Below are 12,626 nucleotides of genomic sequence, written 5' to 3' on the forward strand. Positions count from 1 at the left end.
GGGATAACAGATTGGGGGCCCTGGGAGTTTGGCCAGACGCTCCAGCATGGCCACCCAGCAAAAGGCCCTATGGCATATTCTGATAAATGTAGACAGGACAGATGGGCCTGGGAGACACCAGATGGGCCTGGGAGTCTGAGGTCTCAGGTGGCCAGTCAGGGCAGCTCCAGCTGGCTTGAGGTGTGCAAAGGGAGGGCCACATGACTGTGGTGAGAGCCTGCCCAAGCTATCTAAAGGGACAAACAATGTGAGCTAACATGGAGCTCCGAGGATAAACCAGGAAGTATGCTAAGCATTTTACATGGATTAGCTAAAAGGTGGGCATGTGATTTACCTATTTGATAGTTGGGAAAACTAAGGCGCAGAGAACGGATGTGGGCTGAGGAGAAAGGGTGACACCCAAAGACCCACTGATAATGTTGGCATTCAGGCCATATCCTGAATTCTCTGGAATCAGCCCAAGGCCCTGGCTCTGGGCAGTTGTGTACAGTGTCCTTCTTCCCCACCCTTCTAGAGCCAGGGCTTCTGGGTCTCACCTCCTGGTGTCCTGTCTACGCTTGAATGCCAAAGGCTGAGCCAGAAGGCTGGTGGCCAGCCTGGTCCACATACCATGTGCTGCTATAATGAAGCCCCTTCTTAGAGGTCCCAGACCATTCCATGTATGTGCTGGGTGTTCCAACCCTGGAGCAGTTCACATCATATTCCTCCATCTAAGGAATGTTGACTAAGTGGGGTGGTGGGTGTGCAGAGACATGACCTCTGAGTTCTGCCCATGAGTGATACAGAACCTCGGGAAGAGGTGGCCTAAACATTAACCACCCTGAGGGTACCAGGGGTCAGGTGTTAGAGTTAGGAGATTTTAGGGAGATGAGTTGCGCCCAGGGGTTTAGGTGAGGTGTCTTCCCATCACTTCAATCAGAAGGAGTGGGCCTTTAGAGACAGTCCCCAGAGAGCTTCAGGCATCCTCTGCAATTTGAGAAATCCAGTGGACGGATGCTTCACCCCCTATGAAGTTTAGAGAAGAAACAGCCTGGCTTCTTTGATAGCAGAGCTAAGAAGAGGACTGACAACGGCTGCCTCATGTGAGAGTCAGCGTGCAGTCTCCTAGGTCCAGTCCCAGGAGGCCACCTGGAGAGTGGACAGACCTCAGCCAAGAGAAGATAGAGCTGCCACTAAGTGTCAGGGCTCCTTGGTCCCCCAAGGCTCATGTGAAATTCCCTAGTCCCCCACAGGGGTACTGTGGGGAGGTTCCCTACAATGACCAGGCTCTGAAGACTCCTGGTGGTGAATACAGGAGAAAGAAGGATAACTTTAACCCCTGCCACACCCAGAGCCCAGTTCAGCCGGAGACAGACCACATACTTTGTCCTACACAGGCCCCCCACACTACCAGGTCTGAGCAGGGCCAGGATTGGCCTTGACATCAGAGCAGAAGTATTGACAATGACACAGGCCTGGACATGAGCTGAGACTATGTTGTGTGATGTGAAGTGATGGGGACCATTTGTATTTCCTCAGCAAGATGCATCTTGGGCCTGTCAGACTTCCCCCTCCCCATCCATGATGTCTCCTTCCCTCAGCCAGGGCCCAAGGCCTGAGAAAAAGATAGGGGGCTGGGTGCTCCACAGAGCCTGGGGAGGAGGGGTTTGAACTTGGGCCTGGAGCAGAGGGATAATGAACAGCAATTGAAGACGGTCCAGACCCCTAGCTGTGCAGGTGGTGGGGTGACCTGAGCCCCCACCTGGATAGGATGAGAGTAAGGGCCCCTAGTCAGCTAAAACAACTCACCACTGCCTCCTCCTCAAACATTGTGATATGAAGAAACTCAACTTGCATCCAGCTTGAAGTCTTTCTTTCCTTTTCTACTTCCAAACTCCCTCCCCCTACCATTGTGAGGAAAACCATAGCCGAGTGTCCCTAGCTGATAAATTGGGGTCTTCCTGCAGCTTCCCTTAATCTAGTAGTCTGAAGGACTATCAAAAGGTCTCAGGAAATGTCAAGACTCTCTGAGAGAGTTTGTGAATGCCACGTGCCCATAGGGAGGCCCATGGGAGGACACGCCCTGGCCTCCTCTCCCTCAGGCCCTTTCTCACTGTGGCCTTCCCCACATACCCAGTGGAGAGACCCACCTGGAGGTACCTGGGATTGCCCAGAGGAACAGGGGAGACAACATGGAACGAGGATCATGGCAGGGCACACACCCCCATCTGTGTTTATGAGGGGCACACACCTGGGCGGCAGCTGCAGTGGGTGATTCCCACAGCCCGAGGGCCTGGTGGGGCCAGCAGGGAAGGACAGTCATTCAAGGCCTGTTTTGTTGAAGCTTGTTAACTCTGGAGAAAACATCTCTGAGTAGAGGATTCCAGCGAGTGACTCTTCAGAGGATGGCCTTGGTTAAGACTGGGGCAGGGGGGACTTCTCTGGTCCTCCCTCCGCAGACCTTGCCATAAGGAAGACCAGTCTGTCCTGGGCAGTGGGATTGGCAAGTTTCCAAGCTGATCTATGAAACACGGGCATAATAACCTGTCAGGCAGGCTTTTGCCCACAGTTCTCACTTTGGGATGAAAGCAACAGGCTTTACATAGTGGCTTTGTTACTTTCTAGCCTATGACTTGAGCAAAACTTTTATCTTTCCTGGGACTCACTGTGGTTATCATTTATAGAGGGAGACAAGGACACTTCCCTCCCAAGGCCACTATGAAGATTCAACATACTCAAGTGTCCCTGCTTGTGGGTGCTGGCTTGGAGCCAAAGGAAGGGGCCTGTCCTGGGTGGCGAAAGGCCAGGGGACCGCCCCTGGAAGCACGGCCAAGGGGGCTTTGCCCTCCATCTCTCCCCAGGGTGCATCCATGGGCTGGGAGTCCTGGCTGTTTAGCCCCTTGCCCAGAGGGAGGTGTAGCCTGTCCTGACATCCCTGAGGGTCACACACCAGGGCTGCTGCTTTTCCTTTAGGAACAGCCCTCTTTGCCTCAGTGGGTCTACAGCTCCAGGCACTTTTCTTCCCCTGAGGATCAGAAAGTTGAAGCTAATTGGATGACTCCAAAGGACTTGCAAGTGCTGGGTGCAGACTGCAAAGGAGGGGAGGAGGGGAGAAGGGGGGAGAATCAGGGCTCCGTTTCCATGGGAACCACTGGCACAGACCTGCTCCTTAGGGCGCCAAAAAGGGAAACTTGGCAAAGGTTTCAGCACCTGGCTGCTGGGTGGTTTCCCTGGGGCCTGGGCAAAGGCCCAGGAGCCCTCCTCTGCCAGGGAGGCCCACCTCCCAGGGACCCCCTCCCGCCACCCTACCCCCTTGGAGATCAGCTCAGGTCCCTCATCCACTCTGAATTTGGTCCCAACCCCAGACACAAGTGGGGACTGAGGACACTTGGGGAGTGTAAGGGGCTCATGCTCTGGGGAGGACTCTCATACTGCAAGGCCCTGTGAGGGGTCAAAAGGAGGTAACGGGGTGGAGGACAGATCAAAGAGGCAGGAGGACCCCCAGTGTCACCCAGCTAATGCTGCCTGGTGGCTGTTGCTCTCTCTGGGTGATGAACCCCCATCTGCAAGGCCCTTGCAGACCAGCACCTGGGGTAAAGTCCCTGAGGGAAGGATGCTCACATGCCCCCCACCCCCTATAGTAGTGGCTCCAGCTGTCCTGGGGACCCATAGGACTAGCTCATCCCTAGGGTCCCACCGCCTGCCTTATGTCTGTGAGGGGACAGGCAGGATGGGGGAGGGGCTGGCTTGTTCTGGAAAATGTCTCCGGGTGGCTCTCGGGCTCCACAGCTGCCCCTCCTTCCCCAGCCCTGAGGTGAGAGCTCCCTTCCCCCCAGTCCCCTACTCCCCCCACCCTTCCCTCAGCCAGAGAAGAGTGTTAGAGAAAGGGACAAATGCTACCCGCGACAGGGGTAGGGGACAGGCCAGGATTAGAGACCATGTAGAGAGAGAGTGAGAGAGAGAGGAAGGGAGAGAGGGAGGGAGGGAGGGAGGGAGAGAAGGCAGGGGGTGGAGCGGTAGAAGCCTGCCGGCAGGGAGGGAAGGGTGGGCAGGGGGCGGGCAAGAAGCCACCGGTGACAATTACGTCTGGGTCCAAGCAAACATGAGGCAGCTGCCAGAGGACTGGGGCAGTCCCTCTCGCCTGGGCTGCGAAGTGGGGAGGCCGGCAACAGTTTCTTCCAGCACCCAGGATGCAGCAGGCTAAGGTAGGCACCGCGGGCTGTGAGCTTGCCCCGGGATGGGGAGGAGGGCTTCTGGGGCTCCTCCCGCACCTGGGAGCCCTGTCATGGCTCCTTCTTTCATTCCATTCCCTTCTGTCCCCTATAAGGTTGCTTTTGGGGAAGGTAAGTGTTGAGGTGTGCTAGCTGGGAGGCTGGAGTCCTTGGGCTCCCTTTGGATGCGAGAGGCTTTAGGAGTTTGTGGAAGAGAAGCTGGACAGAGAAGCCCGTGACAGGGCGATTGAAAAGGTGCTTCCTTTTCTGTCTCCTCTCAGGTCAGCCCATGGCTGGTCCTGCTCAGTTAGGTCCCTGGGGCAAGAGCCAGGACAGCCCCCAAACCACCAGCCTGGCCCTACAGCACTTAAGGCTGGAGGAAGGGTGAGTTCCAGGAGGGGGTCATTTATCCTTGGAGGACTAGCTCCTCTAAGATGGTCAGTGAATGCACCTTCTAATTAATCATTCACGCAACTAGTGAATCCCTTCTTCTAAACGGGCTCTGAGACCCCTAACAAGGACTCCTGTTAGTAGTTCTCTCTCAGGGGGGCTGTTAGAAGGTTGGAGAAAGAGAACACAAGGAAAATGCTTGGCATAGGGTTCGAGAAACAGTGGTAGGGAGAGGGGAAGGATGAAAAATAATTAAATGAAGACGCAAGGAAAATAAGTCGAACCACAGTTAACCCTCAGAAAATCTGGCCAGAAAATCTGACCCGCTCGCATGCTCAGAATAGTCTTGCTTTGGAAGAAGGAAGAAGCACCAGGATTAGGTCTCTTAACAGAACTCCCCAAATACCAGTGTTAGAGCAAAGCTGGCTGCATTTTTCTCTGGTGCAGGAGAAGCCCAGGGGCAGGCAAAAGAGGGCTGGCGGGGGCCCCTGGTCAGCAGGGACTCAGGCTCTGTCTGTCTCATCCTTGAGGTTGCCTGAAGGTCCAACATGGCTGCTGGAGCTCCAGCCAGCACATGTAGTCAGCAGGAAGGAGAAAGGTAGGAGGGCAAAAGGACCCAAATGAAATCAGGGTCTTGTAAGTAAGAAAGAATGGATATTGGCTTGGCATCCCACAGTCTCTCCCCCCAGGGATAGCTTCCTGTCTCTGTCACCAGTGAGAACAAGCAGACGAACAGGATAGTGGCTGGCTTCAGGCCACACTGTCTGCAAACCCCAGTGCCCCTGCCCTTTCTGGTTCATCTCCCATGAGTGCCAGGAGGATAGGCAGAGGCGATGACATGAAGCCTTTTGAGCACGGCGACACGGCTCATCAAAAAAGGTGCTTTCTCTCCTGTCACATCAAGTCTCCCCAGCAACGGCCAGGCAAAGCAAGGCAGAGCAGAGAAACTTCATGCCTTGTCCTAGGCTCACACATATGTGCTCACTGCGCATACATGCCACACACAGCACAGGCCATGTACATGCCAGGGAGCAGTATGACGTATGCTGCATAGCCACATAGACATGTACCCCCATGTGCCCTGTGACCCTGACCGCAGGCAGAGACAAGTCGAGTGACCCTTCAAGTCCACAGAGGCAGGGATTTCTACAGAGTCAGGCTGCACACAGATGTGCACACAGCCAACTCTGTCCACCAGAGAAGACAACCCCCTTTCTTTGTCTTTCCTCTTCTGGCCCTAACTGCCAGCAGTCACTCTAGGAGCTTGGTCACCCCTCTCCCTGTAGACAGGTCCTCCCCTTGGCCAGTGTGTTCTCCCACTGCCCTCTGCCCTCCCTGTAGCCTGCTCCTGGGTCCGGTGGTTCTCTCTGTCCCCCAGTGGCCTTCCTGTAGCTGGCTTGGCCTGAGACAGGAGCAAATCCCATCTGGAACTAGGCCAGGTGGGGACAGCGGTCCTAGAAGAAGCTGCCACTGGGTCCCTCATCAAAGTTGGCAGAAGATTGTGAAAAATCACCTTCTTCTCTAAGAAGTGACAGCAGGACAATCAGAACACAGGCTGGAAGCTGGCCTGACTCCACTGTCGTGGTTAGTGACTGTCCCCAGTAATTCCCCATGGCTGTGCCCTCAGCCCTCTCTCTTCACTTCCAAGTCATTCAGTAATCCTCACCTCATCCCCAGGGGGCAGGCACTGAAACTCAGATAGGGACAGCTAATCACAGCCTCAGGGTTCCATGGGCTCTTAGAGAGAAGGAGCCGACAGAATGCAGGCTCCACTGTGGTGGACAAGGGCCGCCATCCTGGGGCTCGGGGTGTGATGTCCCACACATGCACATACCCCACACACACACATGCACACGCACACACTCTGGGAACCTCTCCTGCCTGGCTTTCAGCCTTCTTGCAGGGTACTTGTGGAAGATGGACCCTAATCTGCTCTCCTATTTCCAAAGACAATAGCTGAAGCTACAGGTTGCCCTGGGGGAGGAAGGTGGCCCTGCTTCTGCTCTCCGGGTGGAGTCTAGGAGAAGGTCTGGGCTGAGGGATTGGAGCCCTGAAGTGGCTACTCCTTGCTCCATCCAGGCCATTGTTTCTGGTATTGTCTCCCTGATCTTCACGCAGCCCACTAAACAGCTTTTGGTGCTAAATCCCCACTTTGTAGATGAGAAACAGAGGCCTGCCCTGGATTGCAGTGTATCCCAGATACAAAGTGTAGCTGGGATTTGAACCCTGCTCTGTCTTACTCTAAAGTTCCCTAGGGTTGGAGGATCATGGGGGAAGACCAAAGAGGGGAGGGGTATGTCTTTAACCAGGCAGCTGAGAAGGTGCCCCATCCCAGCCACAGTGCCTGGCTCCCTGGGCTTGTGGCCTGTTGCACCCTCCGAACCCTCTAGCAAGTGTTCCCAAGCCAGAACACACTGTGGTCACATTCTCTGCATTAGTGCGACCTTGAGCCAGACGCCCACCTCCTTTTTGGGCTGAGGATCCAGAGCTATGAAAGGTTTTAAATTTAGGATCCCTTTTCTTATCAAAATGTTCTGCAAGTTTGGAGAGCTGCTTTGCTGATTCAGAGGTGGGGGCTTAGAGCCCTTCTGTTCCCCACAGCTTGCCCCGGGGGCATCTCTGGTGACTTCCAGGAGCAGCTACAGAGCCCCATATATGCTCTCTGAGAGGGAGAAGACACTCGTGGCTTCCAATACAAAGAAAGAAGAGGGGAAAGAAGTTGGCACACCTTCCTTAGCTGGTGTCCCAGCCCGGGGGCAAGAAGGAGACAGAGTAGGAGGGAGGGCGCAGCGTGGGCAAGTTGCTGTGCTGCTCCCTGCCCGCGGCTCCCCAACCCCGGCTCTCTGATGTTTCCCTCGAACAGGTGCATCTGTCAGTTGTGATCAGCCCATGTCCTAGAAGGCCACAGAATGGGCACGTGACAGGGACAGAGCGAAGGGGACCTGCAGGCTTTAGAGTTGGAGCAGATGAGCTGAGGCAGGAGGGCAGCTGAGAGGGGGCCTGTCCCATGCCACGGTTGGCCCAGCCTCCTCCTCTGATCTGCTGCCTCAGCTCAGTCAGCCCCCAGCTGGCCAGCCATGCCTGAGCCATGCTCAGCTGGGCATGGCAGCTGCTCTGCCTGCTACCTCCTACCCTCCCCCACCCCCAGTGCTGGCAAGGAGAGGGTCCCAGTCCCCCTGGTGCTGAGGCCACATGCTCCTATACACAGCCCTGTTTTAAAATCCTCTCTCAAGATGGGCACCCTGGACAGGGACCCCAGAGAGCGAAGTTCTAGCCCCAACTTCACCCCGTTGACTCTGGGCTGGGCCTGTTGCCTCTCTAGGTCTCAGTCTTCCCGCTGGGGCCTGAGATATGCTCCTTGTTTTTGCCAGGCCCCCATCAGGGCTGATGCCCTGTATGGATCAGTGGGGAGCTAGAAGGACACAGGCCTCAAACTCAGCCACCAAAATGTACCACGATGCAGCTTTCCCTCCAGCCCCTCTCCTACCACAAATGCCCACAGGCCCATCAGAGCCCCTGTCCTCACCATTTGGTATTGAAGGGCCCTGGCCGGAAGAGGGAGGTGGACTGGGGAGGTGTCACAGCTGTACCTTGTCATCTGGTGGCTTCAGTTCCACATGAGAGACCTGGGCTCAGACCTGGACCCTTCATGTGTTGGCTGTGTGTCCTCAGACAAGTTGTGCCATGGTCTCCTCATTTTCCTCAGAAAAGTATGTATGACTTCCAGATAAATAAGATCCTATACCAGCTAGATTGGCCAAGGGTGAGAGCTCCATAAATGGCAGGAATGCCAATGTTATTTTCTGGCTGCTGATTAGAGCCTGGGAAGGGACCTCATAGAAAATGTTGCCATGAGCAGCTCAAGTCAACCCCTGTGTTAACATAACATCCTCATTGCTGGCAGTGGGAGGAGCTTATGTCCTGGGCAAGGTGGCAGCCATCAAGGGCCAGGCCAGGAGAACCCAGTTCTCCAGTTTCCTGTTCCAGTGCTCTGAGAGGGGCAGCACCTAGGGCTCTGTGTGTGTGTGTGTGTGTGTGTGTGTGTATCTGTGTGTACATGTAGATATGTGTACGTGTGTATGTGTATGCATGTGTGTATGCATGCAGGAGTGTGTGTAGGTGTGTATATGCATACATGTACACAGGTGCATGGATGTGATATGTATAGGTGCACATCATATGGGGTGTGTGTGTACGTGCGTGAATCATCTATAGGGACTCATGACAATCTTGGCTCTTCCCTCACAAGGCAAGCTGTCTGGCCCACATCTGCGTGTGCTGGGGGGTGGTGGTGGTGGAAAACCCAAGCTCCCAAAAGCCTCTCCCTTCCAAATCCTGGGGGACCACACAACACAACACAGCACCCACCACTGCTTCCTGCCATCTGTCCCGAGTGATGGAAATAGAACGAGCGATGACACACGGGTGCTGGGTGGGCTAGTCCGTGCTGTGGCTGCCCTATGTGTGGGGGAGGCAAGGCGGCCTCACTACTGAACAGCCCTGCATGTTCCCTGCCAGCCCAGGCTGTGGCCTCAGGACAGCCCTCCTGGAGATGTCTGCCCCACTCAGACAAGGCCAGAATGTCCTATCTGGTAGGACAAACAACGAACCTTAGTTGCATTTTCAAGTCTACTGAGGAGCTATATAAAAATAGAACAGCCCAGGCCCCTCTGAATCAAATAACCCAGCCCCTGGGCAGGCAGATGGTGGGGACACGTTGCTGAGTGTGGGCTGGGCCCCTCCTATTCTGGGTAAAGAATAGCGACAATCTCCTGCAGGGAGCTTTGTCTCCATCACCTCACATAACCTTCCCCATAACCTTGTAAGGGCATAATATTATCTGCATTTTGCAGGTGAGGAACCCAAGGCTTAGAGCAGTCTAGTGCTTTGTCTAGGTTCATCCAGCTAGGAAGGGAGAGCTGGGATTCGAGTCCCTGTCAGGCTGACTGCAGACCTCTTCCCACTGTACTTGCTGCCTGCAAGAATGTCAACCTGCCAGAGATCTCCCTACCCACCCCACCCCCAGTTAGCTGTGTCCTCAGAACTGGCATCTAGTGGGTCCTGGTAGCTCTTTTGAGGCCATTGGCTGCTGTTTCCCATCCATTAAGTCTGTAAACAGGGCAGATATCAGAGATGCATTTTGCATACATGTTTACTCATGGACCACTAAGCCTGGAGAATGAGCCCATATATTTTAACATGGGCTTTGCTAGGGCTCTCCACGGCCTCCAGCCTCCAATCTCCCACCCCTGTTGGTCACCTCTGCCAAGCCTTCTCTGGGGGTTCTCTGGCACCCAGCTGACAAGAACCACGGAGAGTAAATTAGCTGCTTGAGGGTTTCACCATGGTGCACCCTCAGTGGTCTGACTCCATCTTCTCCACTAGATGGGTTCCCAAAGGCCCCCATGGGCATGGGGCAGTAAGGAGGACAGCTGCCCTGAGGGCCATTTGGCCTTTCCAGGGAGCTTCAGGAGTGGGTGGAGAGCCACGCGGTGGAATGTCTGGGTCCAGGTGCCGGTGGGTGGTTTGTTTTCAAGTGAACTGGCCTCTCTCCATGGTGTGGTGAGCGCTCAGGATGTTAGTGTTGCTGCACTGTGTTCGAGGGGAGATGGGAGGCAGGAGAGATAGTCCCTACATTTCCATGGGAATCACTCTGGCCCCTCCATCACTGCCCACATCTGAAGTGATCCTAAATATCACACTAGTATCCCCACCACCCGTCCTGCCGCCCCCGCCTGGCTGAACTCTCCTTCCCTTTCTTGGATTTGGGCACAGGCCCCCCAGTTGGCCTCCTGCCTCATCGTCCCCCAGCCTGTACTCCACACTCCACTGGGCCATCCTTCTGAGATACCTGACGCCAAGCTAGCACTAGGGTAGGACAGTGCAGCTGGAGCCAGGGGTGTCCTGCCAGGAGAAGCAGGTCTGAGAACCAGCTAGAACAGTGCTGTCCAGTGGAGACATGATGTGAGCCATGGGTGTCATTTAAAATGTTCCAGTAGGCACATTAGAGACAGTAAAAAAAAAAAAAAAAAGTGAAATTACTTTTATTAACATATTTTATTAAACTCAATGTAAATTATTATCATTTTAATGTGCAATCAATATAAAAATTGTTAATGAGCTATCGTACATCTGGTAAGTGTGTTTTTACACGATGGCACATCCAGTTTGGATCAGCCACATCAAGCCGTCAGTAGCTACGTGTAGCAAGTGGCCATATCATTTGGACCCGGGGGGAGTCAGCCTGGCTGAGTGCAGCAGACCCCTCAGCTCAGCTGCAGAGGGGACAGGTTTCTTAGGCTCTTTGTACCTGCCTTTATTGGTTTTTCCTTGTCTGTCATGATCTGTGCTATGGTTTCTTGTTTTCTCTTTAAATTAACTTGCATTTTAAATTTTAATAGAGAATCTTTAAATCTGTATTGTATTATAAACGGAAAGTGGGCAGCAGAATCAGAAGGTAACCACAATGGTGCCATGAAAACAAAGCAGAGCAGGGAGCTCTCACTCCCACAAGTAAGAGCACAGTTAGGGGACATGAGAGTCCACATGATCTCCCATATGCCCTACAGGGGTGTCCAACCTGGGGGGGACTGCACGCTGACTTTTTGAGGGCTGTTTTGCTTATCTGTGGTGTCAGATATCACAAAGAGTATGCACAGAACTTTTGTTTGGCTCATCAGTTATCATTAGTGTTTGTGCATTTACCATGTTGCCCAAGGCAACTCTTACCCTTCCAATTTGCAAGAGAGAGAAAAAAAATGTTGGACACCCCTGAGTAGGAGCTTTTCAGTGTCAGTGACCTCAGGCCAAAGCGTTGACTTGAATAAGCTGGTTTGCTCCTGCTGAGCAAGGGGGAACCCACACAGCCGAGACCCTCATGAGCTCCATAAGAAGGTGTAAGATAGAATCTCTTATAGGATCTGGGCAGTAGTTGGGTGGTTTGGGTGATTTGGGGGTTCTAGGAAACATCAAAACGCTGGCATGAGCATTAAATGAGATAAACTTTCCAACACTGACCCAGCACCTGCATACAGCAGGTGTATCACTATGTGGTCCCCTTTCTGTCCCTCTCCACCTGCCCACTGGCCAAGGGGACCTGGAAGGAAGTTGAGGCCCACCCTTGGCCCACTTGGCCAGACCAGAGCCGCAAGTCTTGGCCCCCAGGTGATAGGCCATGAATGGCCCTGCTCCCTGGTAGCCTTGAGGGAACCCTGTGAGCCTCAAAGGAGGCAGTTATCCCCAGGGCTCACCGAGGGCTATTTCTGGGCCTTGGCCCCAAGTGCCCACACTGCCAGGTGTGCTACTGAGGACTCTGTGTGACCCCAGGGCCCAGATCTTCTGGCTTCATTGATCTTTGCCACTCAACCCTTGCCATCCCCTGAGGCCTGTGGATGACGATGGTTCTGTCATCCGTTAAAATAGGCCAGCATGAAGAAGGGCCAGGAAGAGAGAAATTTTCAGGTGAATTACGGAGAGCATTAAGGCACTGTCACCAGATCAGATCATTTGTGAGTACTTATTGAGGACCTCGTGTGTTTGGGTTTTTTAATATACTTTTGTGTGCACGCGCATATGTATATGAGAGAGAGAGAAGGAGCATCTTTTTTTTTTTTTTTTTGAGATGAAGTCTTACTCTGTCCCTCTGGGTAGAGTGCCACTGTGTCATTGTAGCTCACAGCAACCTCAGACTCCTGGATCAAGTGATTCTCTTGCCTCAGCCTCCCCAGTAGCTGAGACTACAGGCCTGAGCCACCATGCCTGGCTAATTTTTCTATTTTTCTTTTTCTTCTTCTTCTTTGTTTTTTTTTAAGTAGAGATGGCATCTTACTCTTGCTCAGGCTGGTCTTGAACTCCTGAGCTCAAGCAATCTATCTGCCTCAGCCTCCCAGAGTACTAGGATTACAGACATGAGCACTGTGCCCTGTCAAGGTGAGAGTATTTTTTTTATTGAATTTTTATTGAGCCAATTGTAGAGTCACATGCAGGTGTAAGAACTAACACAGAGAGATCCTATGTGTCCTTTACCCAATTTCCCCAGTGGTAGCA

General features: G+C 53.5%; 1 protein-coding gene across 3 annotated transcripts in view; it reads left to right on the forward strand.

The window, feature by feature from the left end:
• The first annotated feature begins 4,045 nt into the window (after window positions 1–4,045).
• Window positions 4,046–12,626, forward strand: part of KCNIP3 (potassium voltage-gated channel interacting protein 3) — a 77,155-nt gene continuing 68,574 nt past the window's right edge. For 2 of the 3 annotated variants that reach the window (XM_053590199.1, XM_053590196.1), the window contains exon 1: window positions 4,046–4,184. In XM_053590199.1, coding sequence (XP_053446174.1) covers window positions 4,170–4,184 — 15 coding nt within the window. In that variant the 5' untranslated portion in view covers window positions 4,046–4,169. The remainder of the gene's footprint in view (window positions 4,185–12,626) is intronic. The other variant, XM_053590197.1, reaches the window with a different exon arrangement.

Source organism: Nycticebus coucang, chromosome 4, assembly GCF_027406575.1.
Source record: "Nycticebus coucang isolate mNycCou1 chromosome 4, mNycCou1.pri, whole genome shotgun sequence".
NCBI classification, from domain to species: Eukaryota; Metazoa; Chordata; class Mammalia; order Primates; family Lorisidae; genus Nycticebus; species Nycticebus coucang.